A 19,877-nucleotide genomic window follows, 5' to 3' on the forward strand; every position below is an offset into this window, starting at 1 on the left:
CGAAGTATAATTCAGGGCTATTGAACTCTACTAAATAGGAAGTTAGATCTTCTTTCTCTTCAGCCTTTTTCCCGTTCACAAGCGGGGTCGACTCGTCGTGATCGGTTTCGCCATTTGGCTCTATCGAATGCCTGATCTCGGTGCAATTTTGCAATTCCCCATCCAGTGCATCAAGCCACCGTTGTTTCGGCCTGCCTTTTGGTCGTTTACCATCGACTCCGATGTTCAGACCAATCTTAGTAATTGTGTGACCATACCATCGAAGACGCCTCTCTCGCAACTTCTGCACGATTGGTGTAACCCCATAATGATCGCAGATATCCTTATTTCGGATGTGATCAAAACGTATCACGCCACTAGTCCAACATTTTCGTCTCCATTACCATAAGTCGTCGCTCATTGTCTTTTATAGTTGGCCAACACTCAGAACCATAGAGAGCGACAGGACGGACGACATGGCGGTAAATTTTAGATTTAAGACGTTCGTTGATATGTCGATCACAAGAACACCAGTTGTGGAACGCCACTTCATCCAGGTTGCGTTAATGCGTGAAGCAATTTCATAACGCAGTTCTCGATTGATTGATAGCGTTTGACCCGAGGTATTTAAATCGCTCAGTTCTGGCCAGATCACTGCCGCTGACAATGATTGTGCTTGTTTCATGAGGATCGGTCGTCAAAAATTCAGTTTTGTTTAGATTCAATGTGAGACCGTGTTGCATCAGGCGATTATTCCATTTTTGGACAAGTTGCTCCAGATCATTTTTGCTATCAGATGCTAGGAAAACATTATCTGCATAAAGCAGTGCATAGGGCGCTGGACGTTGGATATCCCGTGTGACGGTGTCCATAACCAGAACAAAGAGGGGTGATGAGAGGGCGCTTCATTGATGATGATGATGCACCCGCCATACTTCAAACTTTACTTTTCGGATCGTGGTAGAGCAATTGTACCCAGCCCACGAGTTCTTCTGGCACTAAGTGTTGTCGTAAAGCATAGCAGATGAGACGATCAAACGCTTTCTCTAGATTCAGAAATGCAATGTAAAGAGGGCGACGCTTCTCACGGTGTTTCTCCATGAGTAACCGCGCAGCATGTATTACCTCAGTAGTTCCGCAGTTTTTGACAAATTCGGCTTGATTCACTGTTATTTCAATGATTTCGCGAATACGGTTGTCAAGAATGCTTTCAAAAATCTTCATGATATGGGAAAGTAACAGGATCGGACGGTAATTTGAACATTCTGCTCCCTTTCTCTTTCTATATTGGAACAGTAGTACTTTCTTGCCGGTCAGATGGTGTTCTTCCTTCCTGAATAACCCGATTAAAGAATTCACTGAACCACAATGTTGGGTCCCAGTTCTTCGCTTTTCAGAGCACAGATGCGATGTCGTCAGGTCCTGTGGCTTTTCCCGATTTCATTTGTTTTATTGCCTCATCGAATGATTTGTAGTCAAGCCTAGAATTGATAGACCAGTAGCTTACTCCAAACTACAATTTTTATTTTGCAGTGTAGATATATATTTCGGGAGTAACTTACCCCCTTCATCCGTTCAAAGCTACTAAATCAACAAATTTATATATATATCTACACTGTAAAGTTTGGTCTATCAACTCTACTGAAATGTTCCATCGACACGCACTTTCGCACCTCTATGCTAGCCAGGCTCAGCCCTCTCACGCCATTGTTAGAATTTCGTGCATCATGAGGCCAGTACGTGGAATCTAATCTGAACCTGAAATACAAAATGGGTATCGCGAGAATCCAATCTTCTTCGCTTTCGATCGGAATTCCTAGCAAAACATCAATTAGTTGGAACCTAATAACTGTCTCCCCCGCGTTAGGTGCCATTTATCATTATTTTTTTTAATTGAAGGAACCTAAATAGAACCTGAAGAAAATGGCAAAGGTGCCAGCACCTGAGTACAGCTCTCCTCAAGTGTCGGCTCAATACGCGCTTGCACGCCTCTGTGCTTGACATAGTTGAGAACGGGCGAAAATTCTTTTGGACACTTTGGTCCATTTCAAAGTATCAAAAATCGCGAATTAGACGAACATTTTATACAAAGTCGTCACGAGGCGATAAGGATGGTGGTTTAATTCCTCTATTCTTCTCTTCAAAAAGACTTCAATACAGCCGACCTATAAGTGATAATATTATCACTGACACAAGAAGATCCAAAAGCGTGGAATCGTTAAACCAGGTTTTCGCTGCTGGCCGCGAAGCGTACAAAGCTGCAAGTAGAATAGAAACTTTCGGTGAATCAATGTGGAGATTCTTGCCTAGGAATTCACAGGCGGGCTTGTTGTTCTCAGTAAACAATTTTTTGGAAGAACCGTTCTGAGTTCTACTGCCGTCCAGCTTTACACTACCGGCGCTGCATCGGCCCCGCACTCGTATTCACCTCAATTGCTACTTTTGATAGATTTTCTTCTCACTCATAAAATTTCCTTTCCGCAGAACTGTTTCGAATTATCGCTGGGGGGCGAGTCAGTTTTTTACGAAGCTCGTTTTTATGGTTCCTATTTTTCTTCATAGTGAAATCACAATGGAGCCGAGCCACTTTATTCGCTTGTCCTGCGCCGTGACTTTCACCTGCAAATATTATATAATAATAATCGTTGGTGCAATAATTCAATTGGATCAGGGCCTTGAAGTGTGTTAGAGCACTTCATTCAAAACCTTAACGGTACACTACATAAATAATACCAAAAAGTGAAAGCAACGACACGCATTGAGCAGTTTCTCAAATTTACATATCCACAGTTTCGCTATTGCCTGTCTCGAGCTGCCAAGTAAAATGCATCCCATGGGATGCAATTTAGTAGAAAAATACAAGGTCAATAATTATTTTGGTTTACAATTTATGTACGGGGATAGTTAATGGGGGTTTAGGGTTGCTAGACTACGATGGCGGAGTCTGATAAAAAAAACGAAGTGAAATTAATCATATGGTGACATTTAAATGAAATTACTTTTTATTTATGTCGGGATAATTGGATATAGGATAATTAAAGAACAAAGAAAGAGAAGAGGGGAGATACTGCATGCAATTCAATAATTATTTTGTGAAGTTCTTCAGTCCTTTCCACCTCTTCCCTCACCGATTTATGGAACTTAGCCAAATGGCACTGCATTAGGAGGAGCTTCTATCATCGTACTCACGATAGATACCAACAAAACCAAGGTTCCAGTTTAACAAATCATCGAACTCTTAATGGCCAGGATATTGAAGGCATCCAATAGTTTGTTAATATATCCCGGACATGTTCTTTTTACCGATGTTAGAAGGAGAAAGTTGTCATACATTAAGGTGGCGAACCCACTATTTTAGGATAGCCGACAACTGGGCCGCCTTATAACTATATCGCGCAGAGCAGTGAAAGAATGGTGCAAGCTTCTCGAAAAGACCTAGGGCTAATCGAAGCATATTGCTAGGAAAGGAAGTCGATTGCACATCATGACTTTTGGCTACTTACTAAATAATATTATGCTTTAACGATGTCTCATGTGCTAATTGAGGAAGAGGAGAACTGGTCCTCGAAATAAGTTAAAAAGTAAAATTTGTTCTTTTTTTCATTGTAAAATAACAAAATTGATAGATGTATCAACAAACCGTGTTATTTGGTGATATCACATTTTAGTGACCACACCCGTCATTGAAAATTTGAGAGAAGTTTCTTCAATATCCATTTCCTTCTTAAACAAGTCGGAATACCGGAAGCTCGTGCTTCGGGTATAAAGGTTTTGTGTTCATCTTATCTAAGAAATTTCAACGCACATTTTTCTACCCCTATACAGCTACAAAACTACGAGACATACGTACATATTACAGCCATAGATATTATGCTCATTCTAACCAAACAAACTGCCTATTTCCGAATACTATACACATATATGCACGTATATAAACTGATCGTACCCATATTTCCGATTTACTTCTTATATCTATCTGAATTAGGCTCTACCCACAAAGTTCATTAGCACGCATATACTATATCCCTACATACACACATGTCTCGTTGGAATAATTGATATTTATATACAAATGATTAAAGAACTAAAACAAAATAATTCTTTTCCACCCAATTTATACGAACTTACTTCGTTGTGGTATGGACGAATTGATATGTGATAATGACGTCGTGCAGGTTGTACAGTGCACGAAATTCACAAAAAATTGTAAAGTTTTACCCTCTATAACTTTGTTAATAATAGCAGAATTTTCTTCAAACTTGACCAAATTGTGCATTATGTTCTTCATTATATGCATGCCAAATTTTGTACTTCTAGGATGAACGTAAGGGGGGTGCCGGGTAAATTTCTAAAATGTGTAAATATACTATTATTAACTTTATTTGTGCAGATATCGGAACCGGATATATTTTGAGGCCTAGATTTCGTAGAGATGCACTACTGAGATTTTTTTCAGATTTTTCGGTTGGATAGGTTCTGAGAACGAGACCTGTTACACTTTTTGGGGGTCATATTTTGAGCCCTCACTCCCTTACGTTTCACCAAATATCAAATATTGAACCAGTTTCGAAAAGTACTAATTGAGACCTTTCATTTGATACCCCACATGGCCACATTTTACGAAAAAAAAATTTTGCACCCTCCTTTTACATGTATGGGGAGCCCCCCCTTAAACTTAACGCAAAATGGCGTCAGTTGCTGCATGTAAAGGGAACGGCAGATTACACACTTCTACTAATTTTCGTGACAATCAGTTCAGCCGTTTCCGAATAAATCGGCTGTGACAGACAGACAGACAGACGGACAGACAGACAGACAGACAGACAGACAGACAGACGGATAGACAGATAGACGGGCAGACAGACATCGAATCGATTCTAATAAGGTTTTGTTTCACACAAAACCTTAAAAACGAACTTTGCCTACTCTTTTTTCCCACAGTTTGAATTTTTAGTGTTTATTTTTTTGGAATCTTCATAAAAAAAACAAAAAATTGCAAATTGAAGAAGAAGGGAAGCGCGAACTCAAATAATTATTTTTCAAAATATTTACCTTGGAAAACACTGTTGGAGGTGGATACTAGCACGTGCTTTTTTGCATGAGAGTTCATTAAAGTTGATTTTGCGATGGTTAACCTCTCCATTCTGGGAAGTGGGCTAATGAAGAGCTTCTCCACGCCAGCACTCTGCAATAAGTTCAGATACTTTTTATCCAGTGTACTCAAGCAAATGAGAGCATGAACAATTTTCAGAAATTGCGTGTTTCTGTTGTCCTATCGATCTATGCTAACCAGTTCAATTATTCAACCTTTCACGTATTGAAATTCCAGCAAACTTTCCCTCTCGGCAGAACAATTCACCGTTCTCGTTATTCAAATTCATTCATAAATTGTAATGCACTATAACATGTCTTGTTTTAAGTAACCGTTTTCTGAGAAATGTGTTCAAGAAGTGCATGTGCAATATTTACATACATACCCCAAGCACTCCCACGTAAGCATGTGAGCTTACATGATTTGCATAGTTTGCAAGCAGAGGGCGGCTTGTGAACTTCCATGTATGTATTATATCGAAACTGAAGGGTTTTGATAAAGTAAACTGAAATTATGTTTCTGCTTCGCAGGAGTTTCCCAGAGTTCAGTTTCTTACTTATGCCTTGCACATGTGAGTTAGTTCATTTCGTCGTAAAATCGATTGCGAACTGTTTGTGAGAAGCTGAAACGGTGGATGCAAATTATTTGTGATTTTATGCTTGAACAAGACTCAATGCAATTTTAGTGAAGTGGTTCCTAATTTTTATGAGATTGAACCGCTTAATGTATGCAGTGAAAATTTTGATGGAGATCAGACCTCATGTGAAGTTTTGATTCGAGAAACTATAATTTATGCTATATCCTTTTATATATGGAAATTCAAAGACTTAGTTTATGTTAGGAACTTCATATCACTACGGTTGCCAGAAATTAAATTAATGATCAACGTTCAAACTCTATCTCATATACTCTAAGATGTAGTTAATTGGACTAGAGATGTGCGGAATATCACTTTTGTAAATGATGTTATATCACATTACTTTTTGAGAAAAGTGGTATAAAGTAATATTACAAACATCACCTTTCATTACCCTAATCATGTGATGTTATATTACCAATAGATCATATATTACCCTCGCCAGTCCATATCAAATATTATAATACTTATCACCAGAGTAAGTAGGTACCGATACAAAATGAGTCTTTCATCGAAGAGCTTTGCTCAGTAATGCAAAGAATGTCCATTGTGAAATGTTATCACACCCAAATCCAATTTTTTCAGACCAAAGCTACCCAAGAAAATCTGGAAATGTGGCGGTTCAGCGGATACGTTAACCACGCGCCCCGAATGCAGAACAGAAATTATAACATCAAGAGATGCGCAAGTGATAGTCGGCGTGACGGTGTATGATGTATCGAACAGTACATTACATTCCATAAAGTAATATTATCATCACTTCTGTGTGACGCTGCAGTAGTGTAGTGATGTTAAGTGATGTTGTGATGGTTGCACCGTGCCCGGTGAGGATAATGTGGTATGCCATTAGACTTTAAGGTAATATCCTTTTTGTGATATTACATACATCACCTACCCATCTCTAATTTTGACCTAGATTGTACACGTATGCACCATTCTAGGTAACTAAGATGTGACCTTCCGTTTCGATAGCTTCTTGACCAAATTATTTGATATAAAAATTAGTTGTGGATCAAATAGAAACTAGATATTACACTATTGCATATGTTCGTTTAGCTTTCTTCAGATTCCATTTTAATAAAATTATTTCGTATTTTTTTTATATTAAGCTACATCTGCCTATTTACCTTGAACGTACAGAGTAGACATACACGTTCTGCGAGTATCAACGAAAACTGTTAGTCAGTCTTTTTAAAAGTTAATTTAAGGTCACGAGTTCTCGCAGGCTAATTCTTTTCTTCTATGGGCTATTTTGGTTACTTTTAATTCATCCATTACTCATTACTTTTCTTTTGTTTCTTGGTATTATAGTGAAGTAAAAAATCCCGGATTCCTGTTTTCCGAGAAATCACCGAATAAGACACCTCACTGTTTCTTTTAAGACATTAAGCTTGAACCACCTAACACATTACATTGGACTACCACTCGTAGTCCCCAGATTCTATTTATTTCATTCTTATTCGTCTTAAGAATACCTTGACGGCATCGCACCCTTCGGCCCAAATGTCCTCATTATGCAATATAACGTCAATTAAGCTATCCATACTGGTCCATCTGAAGTCGCAATCCCGTGATTGTTGGGGAGTGCGAACCCTCTGGCAAAGCGCTGGTAGTACATCTCTTGAAGGTACCAGTACACACATCACCCCCTCGTTAACAAATGACGCCAACAGGATATAGGGTATCTGATGTTAGATCAGCTGCATATTTGTTCGCGATTCTCCGAACCTGCTGCAAGAAGTTCATCTTTTACATGCTTCCAGATTGGTATGATTTGCCGGGCATCTGTATTCGCAGCACATCCTGACAGATCTCTGTTCTACTTTCTTATCGTCTTGTTTGCGGATCTAGCGCGGTGCACCCCTTGCAAAGAAGTGCAATGACCCATCAGACTAAAAACTTTGGTTTTGTAGGTGTTTATCTTGACTCTAAATCTACCTGTCTCTCTTTTCAAAACCAGAATTATTTGACCAAGATCTTTTACCCAGTGGGTGACCAAACAGAAGTTATCAGCGTAGTCCAGGAGGACCGAAAAGCAGCATGCGCCCTGTCGATCAAACTTTCAAGATGTTGATGTGTTCCAGAATTACTTTAGCTAATATTTTTACAAGGGCAATTAGCAAACAGATACCCCGACAATTGTCACTCTTAAAACAGGAGCCTTTCTTTGGAATCATCCCCTTCTTCCACTCTCTAGGATAGTTCTAGGTTTCCCAGAATTCCCAGTGACTGACCATATCATCCAGAAGAAGCACAAGCGGTAGTACTTCACCGATTGTGGTACCGTTGAGAATTATGGTGGAGTGTTCCTTCCACCTCTTCAGCTGCTCATCATTGTGGATAAGGAGGCGGCTCTTAACGTCCTTCAAGGGCCACCAAAAGATCCACGGCTACATCTAAGTTTTTACCTGATGCGGTATACATTTCTCTAATCATTGCACTCTGACGTAGCGCAATAACAAATTTTTATGACGCACGCTATATTGAACTTGCCGGGATTTCGCATGGTATTGAACCTCGAGTGCGTCTTACTCGCCATCAATCGCAGTGATCAATAAAGCCCTGAATTCCTTTCGTTCGTTGATCCGCTTCTACGATTCGTAGTAAGCTAATTCTTATGACGTTATTCGGGACGTGACCAATGACCCGTATAGCACCCGCGAAAGAAGCACTTTTGATGGTAGCGAAACTCTCATCGATATTCTCAGCTGAATGATTGACGCTTGAACTGATATTATGGTAGGCTCTGTTTGTGCATAGTACTGTACAGTTGTGATGCTTCTTAACCTGGACTGGGTTGATGCAGTCAGAGTCCAGCTGAAGAGAGCACAGAAATAAACCGACACCAGATTCGCGCCTGCTACCACTTGATTTTCCAGAGTACAAAAACGCATTGCTAGTAGTATAGCAAGAGAAAGAGAAGTACTCTCCAGAGTCTCGGCACATAGTTGGGACTCAAGCTCCAGTTGGGGAAGGCGAGCATTTTGGGGAACATCGACACCATTGTCGAGGAGCGTGCGCGCACTCCAGAAATCAATCCGTTTTTGATAGCCAAAGGTCTTCTTTGTGAGTTTAGCCACTATCCGAAGCGTAATGGATGTTTTAGTAGCAGTAAAGCTTCGAAATTTGCAGGTTCCTAGTCCACAAATTTCTATCTGTTTTTGTTGCTTTTCACGGAAAACAGAGTGTATTCTTACGTCCTAACTCATTAGTATTAGTATTCTATTGCCTTCAATTGACGAGATTTTCAACTCAGCAGCCCTGAGAATATTTTACTTCTCATTCTGATGTCCCCATTCCATTGGATATCTAGAAATATTACTCCACGAAAATGGCTTAGCCTTTTATGTGTTGTTTTCATCCATAGCAAAACGATTTAATTTTTTTCGTCAAGAAAGGCTATTTCGATTGCAACACCAACAGACGGTCAAATCGTTTTTTACGGAATGCAATCCTTGCTCATCGCATTTCCTGGAGAGGATATACTATAGTCGCAACCATAGGTGCGACATTATTCAAATAACCGTGAATTAAGTCGTCTTTGTCAAGAGCTACGGAACTACTGACGCAATACATGCTGCGCGGTTACTCATGATAACTCACACACTGGGTTCAATTGCTTTACCACGATACGAAAAGTAAAGTGCGCAGTGTGGCGGGCATATCAAAATCGCTTCCTATCTCTGTCAGTGCTCATCAAGGAAGCGCCTTCTCACCACTCTTTTTAAGGTTTTGTGTAAAACAAAACCTTATTAAAGTCGGTTTACTGTCTGTTTGTCTGTCTGTCTGCCACACGCAGTCTTCTCGGAAATGGATATAGCGATTGGCGCCAAGTTTGGTAGAAACGTGGGAACTGTGAACGCTCACGCATACAGTGAGTTATGTTACTCTACGCCGAATTTAAGGGGGGTTCTCATACGTCCAAAAGAGGGGTGTAAATTTTTTTTTTACCAAGTGTCATGTGGGGTACCAATTGCAAGGTCTGGACTTGTACTGAAAGTGAAGCGAAAGTGGAAAATTATCACATAATATATGGATGCATATATTACGTGCTAGGTTCTAATAGGATAAATGTCCACTCAAAAGTTTTTATCAAAGAAATACACAAAATATTGCATAACTGAAGTGTCCAGCTCGCGGATTCCCAATTTGTTTGTTTTTGTTATGGACACTGTCTCATGGGACATCTAACGTCCGGCGCCCTATACACTGCTTTATGCAAATGATGTTTCCTTAGCGTCTCACAACAAGATCGACTGTCACTATCAGTAGTAAGTGTAAGTGTAAGTAAGTGACCTACCCACAGCTGATTGATTGAAATATCTCGGGTCAATGTTACTACTCAATGTTGACTGCGATATGAAATTTTTTCACGCGTTAGTGCAACTTTGAGAATGGCGTTCCGGAGCTGGTGTTCCCTGTGATCGACGTATCAATGAATGTCTCAAATTGGAAATTTACAGCCATGCTGTTCGTCTTGTCACCCTGTATGATTCTCAGTATAAGCCAACTATGAAAGGCCCCTCGCGGTAATGGAAACGAAGATAGTGGCGTAACATGCCATGTTCACGTCCGAAATAAGGATATTCGCGATCGATATGGATGTGCGCCGGTTTTGGGAAAATTGGGATGGTTATCAAGGTTGGTCTGAACAAGTCGAAGCGACGATGATATGATACGTTGGATGTGGTTTGAAAACGTGGCGACTGCATCTAGATCAGACCTTTAACAGACCGAAACGTCGTAATCGATCACGATGAGCCGACCCGTTTGTGAACAGAACAAAAGCAGAAGACGAAGAAGAAGAAAAAGAGTATATACTATAATTGAGATTTCTAAATGAAGTTCAAATTTTCTGTGGATATTCTGATACTGTTCTTTCCAAAAATTTTGTATACGGCAAAACGTTATCAAAATTAGTTTGACTGTCTGCCTGTCACATGAATTTTTCTCAGAAGCGGTAATAATTATTGGGACGTAATTTGCTGGAAAGCTTGAAACTGTAAGTCCCCATGCATACAACGAATGATAAGCATTTCTCTTAAAATATAGCCATATCATCATCATCATCAACGGCGCAACAACCGGTATCCGGTCTAGGCCTGCCTAAATAAGGAACTCCAGACATCCCGGTTTTGCGCCGAGGTCCACCAATTCGATATCCCTAAAAGCTGTCTGGCGTCCTGGCCCACGCCATCGCTCCATCTTAGGCAGGGTCTGCCTCGTCTTCTTTTCCTACCATAGATATTGCCCTTATAGACTTTCCGGGTGGGATCATCTTCATCCATACGGATTAAGTGACCCGCCCACCGTAACCTATTGAGCCGGATTTTATCCACAACCGGACGGTCATGGTATCGCTCATAGATTTCGTCATTGTGTAGGCTACGGAATCGTCCATCCTCATGTAGGGGGCCAAAAATTCTTCGGAGGATTCTTCTCTCGAACGCGGCCAAGAGTTCGCAATTTTTCTTGCTAAGAACCCAAGTTTCCGAGGAATACATGAGGACTGGCAAGATCATAGTCTTGTACAGTAAGAGCTTTGACCCTATGGTGAGACGTTTCGAGCGGAACAGTCTTTGTAAGCTGAAGTAGGCTCTGTTGGCCGACAACAACCGTGCGCGGATTTCATCATCGTAGTTGTTATCGGTTGTGATTTTCGACCCTAGATAGGAGAAATTGTCAACGGTCTCAAAGTTGTATTCCCCTATCCTTATTCTTGTTCGTGCTTGTGTTTGACCAGTGCGGTTTGATGTTGTTGGTTGATTCGTCTTCGGTGCTGACGTTGCCACCATGTATTTTGTCTTGCCTTCATTGATGTGCAGCCCAAGATCTCGCGCCGCCTGCTCGATCTGAATGAAGGCAGTTTGGACGTCTCGGGTGGTTCTTCCCATGATGTCGATATCGTCAGCATAGGCCAGTAGTTGGGTGGACTTGAAGAGGATCGCACCTCTTGCATTCACCTCAGCATCACGGATCACCTTCTCGAGGGCCAGGTTAAAGAGGACGCATGATAGCGCATCCCCTTGTCGTAGACCGTTGTTGATGTGGAATGGTCTTGAGAGTGATCCTGCTGCTTTTATCTGGCCTCGCACATTGGTCAGGGTCAGCCTAGTCAGTCTTATTAATTTCGTCGAGATACCGAATTCTCTCATGGCCGTGTACAGTTTTACCCTGGCTATGCTGTCATAGGCGGCTTTAAAGTCGATGAACAGATGGTGCAACTGTTGTCCATATTCCAACAGTTTTTCCATCGCCTGCCGCAGAGAGAAAATCTGATCTGTTGATGATTTGCCTGGAGTGAAGCCTCTTTGGTATGGGCCAATGATGTTCTGGGCGTATGGGGCTATCCGGCCTAGCAAGATAGTGGAGAATATCTTATAGATGGTACTCAGCAACGTGATACCTCTATAATTGTTGCACTGTGTGATATCTCCCTTTTTATGTATGAGACAGATTATGCCTCGCTGCCAATCGTCAGGCATTGATTCGCTGTCCCATACCTTGAGCACAAGTTGATGAACCACTTGGTGTAACTGGTTGCCTCCATATTTAACCAATTCGGCTGTAATTCCATCGGCTCCTGGCGACTTATGATTTTTTAGCCGATGAATTGCACGGACTGTTTCTCCTAAACTTGGTGGTGGCAGTATTTGTCCGTCGTCTTCAGTTGGCGGGACCTCCAACTCGCCGATGTTCTGGTTGTTCAGTAGCTTATCAAAGTACTCAACCCATCGCTCTAATATGCCCATTCTGTCGGAAATCAGATTTCCCTCTTTGTCTCGGCAGGATGAGCATCGAGGTGTATAAGGCTTCATCCTGCTGACTTGTTGGTAAAACTTTCGCGCCTGGTGCGGTTGCTCCCTGTACTTTTCTAGTTCACAGACTTGTTGGTTCTCCCAGGCTTCCTTTTTCCGTCTGTGAAGTCGCTTCTCCGCTCGACGGAGTTCGTGATTAGTCTCTGCGCGTGCCCGCGTTCTTTGAGAATGCAACATTACTCGGTATGCGGCATTCTTCCGTTCCGTTGCTAGCTTACATTCATCGTCAAACCAGCCGTTCCGACTCCTTTTGCGGCTGGGGCCAAGTATATTTGTGGCCGTATCCATGATAACGTTCTTCAGGTGGTTGTGAAGATCATTAGTTGATGCTTCATCTCCAGGTCCTCTGTTGACTGCGGTTATTGCGGCATCCATTTCCCTCTTATAGGTGTCGCGGAGGGTTGTGTTGTGGATGGCTTCAGTGTTCACTCTCACCTGATTGTCAGAGGGGATTCTAGGTGGTATTGTTATTCGAGCTCGGAGCACCATGCCAACGAGATAGTGATCCGAGTTTATATTGGCCCCCCTATATGTTCTGACATTCATCAAGGCTGAGAGGTGGCGGCGTTCGATCAACACGTGGTCAATTTGGTTGAAAGTGGTCCCGTCTGGAGAGGCCCACGTATGTTTGTGGACCGCTTTCCGCGCAAACCAGGTACTTCCAACAACCATTTGGTGTGACCCTGCTAATTGAATAGTCCGCAGTCCGTTATCATTTGTTTTTTCGTGTAAGCTATGGGAGCCAACGTATCTCCTGAATACGGGCTCCTTCCCTACTTGGCGGTTAAAATCCCCAAGTATGATTTTGATATCATCTCTGGGACAGGCTTCGAGGGTTCTTTCTACTGCCTCGTAGAAGGTATCCTTCTCCGACTCTGCAGCCTCCTCTGTAGGGGCGTGAACGTTTATGAGGCTTATATTTGTAAACTTGCCTCGCAAGCGCAGAGTGCATAGCCGTTCACTTATGTTTTCAAAGCCGATAACAGCAGGTTTCATTTTTTGGCTGACTAAGAAACCTACTCCGAGCACATGGTTTACTGGATGGCCGCTATAATATATGGTGTAGTGGCTCTTCTCCAGGAAACCGGTCCCTGTCCATCGCATCTCTTGCAACGCTGTTACATCAGCCCTATATTGGGACAGGGTATCGGCTAGCTGCTTATCAGCTTCATCTCTGTACAGGGAGCGCACGTTCCATGAGAAAATGCGCAAATCGTTGTTCCTTTGTCGTTGCCGGGTCCGTCGTTTTAACATCCGTCCTATCCGAGGCTCCTGTTGTGGCTTCGTAACAGGTTGTTTTCCGTGTAGGGTTGTCAGCCCTACCCAACCCCCAACCTGGAGGCCCAGTTGGTACAATTTGTCCCGTTTTTAGGCGCGGGAGACTCGCCTTCACCCTTCTCCGTCTGCAGCTTTTCGTCAAGAAAGAGCTCCCAGCGGTCACCACGTGGAGGTGGAGATAGGGTTTGGTAGTAGAGCTGTTGGTGTTGGTTCAGCAGGCATTTCCCAGGTTTTATGCTGCATCGTGGGTACCAATCCACGTTTCGCCCCGGGACCTATACTACCCTTTGACCACCATATAGCCATATGCGGCACCAAAAGTAAGATTTTCATAAGTACGAGGAGGCTTGTAGTTTTAATAGGGTAAATTTGGGAGCGTGAGGCTTAGAAAGTGATCATTTACTTCATGGACCTAGAAACCAACTACTTAAAAAACCTGAAAACATAGTGGTTGCGTCTGTATATGACAGGTAGGCCTTAAAATTGTCTCCATCCTGATATTTGCGTTTAGCAAAATAATTATACGATGGTCATGGCGTCGAGTATTTGAAGATAGGAAATAACTTTTGCGAATAAAAGGAAAGAGTTCGTGAAATATCGCAAGTTTTTACAGCAGTTGAAAGGTGGGCATGTATGAAATGCGTAGATTGCTCAACACGCTACAGCGAACGGCACTCGGGATCGGGAATGTCAGAGTTTATTATCTCACCAAAGCAATCCTTTTTGGATACCGTTTTGGGTACATCATCATCGAAAGCTGTTTCTGCACTATGCCGACTTATGTACAAAGCACAGAAATTGTAATTTGAATATGACGAAGAGCAAGTATGAAAAAAGTTTTTGAATTTTCTGCATGACAATGTTTAAATGTAAGAGGACAGATGGGAGGAGTTGAGAGTAAATTCGTGAATAAATTGCCAGTTTGAGGGAGCATGGCCTGGATTTTCCAACGAACCACCCCCATATCTGCACCTCACAAAGTGCAAGGAATAGGTTAATGATGGAGGAAAACTTAAGAGGTTTTTAAAGAAAATTAGATTTTACGCGCTTTGATTTAAAAGCGAAAATGCAACAGATTATGAAATCAAGGCTCATTTTTAAAGAGAAGACAAAGATGACTGTTACAACTGTAACAAAGGAGGCCGTAAGGAAACATATTCCGAGAAGGGGTAAAAAATGTAGCAAACTGAAAAGAGAAAAAAACGGAAATTGTAAAGAAAAAACGGCATATATCATGGGGAAAGAAGAGTAGCAGAAAAATGGTAGAGTGAAGAAATGAGAAGAATAAGCGAGTGAGCGACATAGACCAGCAATTGACGTTCGTCTGTTCAAAATTCCACCAACGAAATGTTGTCATAATTGGCACAAATCCGTCATCAGAGGCCGTCATACGAATATTGTGTCAATATTGTATTCAACTACATCCTTCAAAAGCGCAGAGCCAATATGATTCGCTTCCACAAAAAGAAACTACTGTTGCTCAAGGATTTACTGGATGATAAGAAGTTACTAAAATAATCAATGCAACATTACTCGGTATGCAGCATTCTTCCGTTCCGTTGCTAACTTACATTCATCGTCAAACTCTTTTTGTTACTGGGGCCAAGTATGTTTGTGGCAGTATTTATGATAACATTCTTCAAGGTGATTGTCAAGGTCATTTGTTGATGCTTCATCTCCAGGATCTCTATTGTCTGCGGTAATTGCTGCATCCATTTCCCTCTTATAGGTGTTGCGGAGGGATGTGTTGTAGATGACTTCGGTGTTAATTCTCACCTGATTGTCAGAGGGGATTCTGGGTGGTGTTGTTATTTGAGCTCGGAGCACCATGCCAACGAGATAGTGATCCGAGTTTATACTGGCCCCCTGACAAGGCTGAGAGGTGGCGACGTTCAATCAACACGTGGTAAATTTGTTTGAAAGTGGTCCCGTCTGGAGAGGCCCACGTATGTTTTTGGACGGCTTTCCGCGCAAACCAGGTACTTCCAACAACCATTTCGTGTGAAACTGCTAATTGAATAATCTGCAGTCCGTTGCCATTTGCGTTTTGATGTAATCTATGGGAGCCAAAGTATCGCCTGAATACGGGCTCCGTCCCTACTTGGCTGTTAAAATTCCCAAGTATGATTTTGATATCATATCTGGGACAGGCTTCGAGGGTTCGCTCTACTGCCTCGTAGAAGGTATCTTTCTCTGACTCTCTAGTTTCCTCTGTAAGGGCGTGAACGTTAATGAGGCTTAAGTTTCTAAATTTGCCTCGGAAGCGCAGAGTGCATAGCCGTTCGCTTATGTTTTCAAAGCCAATAGGAGCCGGTTTCATTTTTTGGCTGAATAAGAAACCTACTCCGAGCACATGGCTTACTGGATGCCCATTATAATATATGATGTAGCGACTATTCTCCAGGAAACCGGTCCCTGTCCAACGCATCTCCTGCAACGCTGTTACATCAGCCCTATAATGGAACAGCGTATCGGTTAACTGCTTGGCAGCTTCATCGCTGTACAGGGAGCGCAAGTTCCACGAGAAAATGCGCAAATCATTATTCCGTTGCCGGGTTCGTCAACCAGTTATCAGTCCAGTCCGAGGCTCCTGTTGTGGCTTCAAAACAAGTTGTTTTCCGTTAGGGTTGTCAACCCTACCCAACCCCCAACCTGGAGAATCAGTTGGTATATTTTATCCCGTTTTTAGGCGCGGGAGATTCGCCTTCATCCTTCTACGTCTGCAGCTTGTCGTTAAGAAAGAGCTCCCAGCGGTCACCACGTGGAGGTGGAGATAGGGTTTGGTAGCAGAGCTGTTGGTGTTGGTTGAGCAGGCGTTATCCAGGTTTTATGCTAGATCGTGGGTACCAATCCACGTTTCGCCCTGGGACCTATACTACCCTTTGACCTCTTTGACCAGAGGACAGATGGGAGGAGGGAATTCGTGAATAATTTGCCAGTTTGAGGGGGCATGACCTGGATTTTCCAGCGAAACACCCCAATATCTCCAGCTCACAAAGTGCAAGGAACAGGTTAATGATGGATGAAATTTAAGAGATTTTTAAAGAAAATTAGGTTATACGCGCATTGATTTAAAAGCGAAAATTCAACAGATTATAGAATCAATAAGCTTACATCGAGGGCTCATTTTTAAAGAGAAGACAAAGATAACTGTTACAATTGTAATAAAGAAGGCCGCAAGAAAAGATATTTTGAAAAGAGTTGTTAAAAATGTAGGAAGCTGAAAAGAGTGAAGAAAAAGAAAATTCAAAGAAAACGGCTTCCACAACATATATCATGGAGAAAGGAGAGTAGCAGAAAAATGGTAGAGTGAAGAAATGAGAAGAATAAGCGAGTGAGCGACATTGACGAACCACTGACGTTCGTCTGTTGAAAATTACACCAGCGAAATTATTAATTACAGTGTATGTCGATGAGTACTTTGTATGAACTCCAGATGCGGTTAACTTGAACGGTCGAAAATCGTAGATCTGTTGCCGTAGTTGATAATTAACGTACCGAGTTGATTATTTGATCTCACAGACCGATTATGCCCGTTTAGATGTTGCTGGCAGACTGACATGCGTTACAATTGGACAGGGAGGAGAAGGTTATTTCTAAGTGACATTTAGTGTTCTGTTTCATGTTGATCACAGGTTTGTTTCATGTTTGTCACAGGTTCGAAATTACTATTTTTTCGAATTTATCATTCACCTGGGCCTTAAAAAATGATCATGGATTCTCTTTTTATGACCGTGAATACCATTTATTATAGGCTATCTAAAATATAATCATACACCGATTATCTTAAGTCTTTATTTATGAATACCCTTGAATCCATGCCTCAAATACTTTCCTCTAACAAAAGTTGCTGAAATCGTTTCCTATACTCCCTTCTTGCAAATAATCGGCAAGATAGCAAAGTAAATACTTCCTATATTTTATCGGCTTCGACTATTCATTCCTCTTATCTCCAGAACTTCCCAGTTATTTGTTGCAAACTAAAGACAATCTATGGGTATTGAATTTCAAAATCATGAGTTCTTGATGTTTCGTTTTTCGATAAATTCGAATGCAAAATGATGCTGTTATTCGTCAGCGGGAACGGTTTTCTGAACACCATGCAAACTCTGAAATATTTTATTTTGTGCAAATCAGCACTTTTGCATCCGAAGTAACTTTTCCTACTTGGAATAAATGGAGATAAATATCACTAATGTTTATTTTCAAAGGGAATTTGGTTTTGCTAGAAAAATTTATGCATATCCTTTTTAAGGAAAAGAAGGTGCATTAATCTGTTTTAATTTGCTTCAGAACGAATTATTGCCTTGATCCGTTCAGCTGAATACCCGAGTATCTCATTGCTTCTGCCCCAGATGATATCTTCTATAGCGAACATTTTATAATTTGGTTTCAGAACATGTATATAACATATATAAAGTGGATTACAAAAGACATCCTTCATGTACACCAGATCCATATAACGAAAAATGTTATCACATTTTTCATTGCGGCATTTATTAAATAAGATTTTTCTCTCCGTTTCAGTATTATTTCGGTAAAAGCGAAATCATTTGCGGATCGTGAAATTCGCTACACCCTGAAAGCACAAGGACAAGGCGCTGGAACATTTAACATTGGACCAACATCAGGAATAGTGAAATTAGCAAAGGAATTAGATTTTGAGGACTTGAGACAACCCCACGTTTATTCTTTAGTTGTAACGGCAACGGAAGATTCAGGCGGCTTCTCAACATCCGTGGAGGTAAGTTACCCATCATTTCTTAAATTTTCCAAAAATTCCAATTTTTGTATTCGAAAAGAAGCGGAAGCATAATCGCCTCTTGTTTGTCTGTTCCATATATGCTCATCTATGTATATACCTACGTTAAAGAAGACGCTTGCGGTCTGGAGTTATAAAATTTTAAATCTGAGTATAGATATCCCCACTTTAGATAGACATTCAGTACTCAAGGACGTTGAGTAGAGCAGGATCCTTATTCTATACTCGACAGATTTGAACAATTTCGTACGGTTTCCATCTGGTGCAAGATGCTTAATCATTGCGACTGACTGCGAAAGTTTTCCCGTGAATGTCACGTCGGAAAGAATGATACGAAATTCTATCTCACAAAAGGGAGTAGTACAAGCTTATAAGATGTATGTTCACATGACGGTCCTTGATACTGAAACTAAATATATTTAAGGACAACCAATTGAATTTGAGATTAACGATGGGGCGAGAGTTATAAAATAGAATACAAATTGTTGATTTTGAAATTGGAAATGGTTGCTAGAGAGGAGAATTTTATATAAATAGTTATCCCAATTCATCCATTGGCGATGGGTAAGCAGGAAAAATTATGCTTCGTCATAAAGTAGCTTAAATCCTAAATGGCTGCACTTTAGACAATTGGGCACATTCAAGAACTGGACGGGGATTAAATAACTTGGTTTCTGCTTAACCCACGCTAGGATATGTCGTGTTGAAAATAAGCAGTCAATTAAGCAGTGTGCATCAAAATGGTGTCTTCAGGTTCCTCTTTCAATAAACCCAACATGTGACGATCACATGGTGATAAATCGGGGCTGTGGAAAGTGCTGTAAGGAATAAATCTTAGTGCTTGGAACGGACGCTGGACGGAAGGGAGTGGCAACTCGAAGCATGGTACTAAGAGTAGTGCCCTGTTACAGCCTTTATTAGGACCTCCCTACATTCTACCGGTCGTTTGAGAAAAAATTGCCCCTACCAGCAAAGATACAAATTTCTGTATTTAAATCGATGAACGCTCGCACGTTTCCGCCTGTCGCCTTTTTTAAGGATCAGGTTGGTTTCATAAACGAGTTTTCCGAAATTGCCCTTACGTCCGACCTGTCTTCTACTAGCAGATACATCGGTGAAGATTATTGTGTCCAATCCTAAAGTACCTGAAGTACTATTTGATGATCATTTTTATCCTTTGGTGATTACAACAGGGTATGTCTTCTTAGAGACAAATCTGTGAACCATGTGATTAGCAATCATTGGAACCACCGGACGTTTACGAAGGCATTGCCAGAAGGGCGCTTTTCCGTACCAGATGTTCGTCTGTGC

General features: G+C 41.4%; 1 protein-coding gene across 7 annotated transcripts in view; it reads left to right on the plus strand.

Moving 5' to 3' along the window:
* Positions 1-19,877, plus strand: part of LOC119647833 (neural-cadherin) — a 1,165,868-nt gene that overhangs the window by 248,812 nt on the left and 897,179 nt on the right. For all 7 annotated transcript variants that reach the window (XM_038049090.1, XM_038049099.1, XM_038049114.1 and 4 more), the window contains exon 4: positions 18,332-18,548. In XM_038049090.1, coding sequence (XP_037905018.1) covers positions 18,332-18,548 — 217 coding nt within the window. The remainder of the gene's footprint in view (positions 1-18,331; positions 18,549-19,877) is intronic.

This window comes from Hermetia illucens, chromosome 1 (assembly GCF_905115235.1).
Source record: "Hermetia illucens chromosome 1, iHerIll2.2.curated.20191125, whole genome shotgun sequence".
Classification (NCBI taxonomy): domain Eukaryota; kingdom Metazoa; phylum Arthropoda; class Insecta; order Diptera; family Stratiomyidae; genus Hermetia; species Hermetia illucens.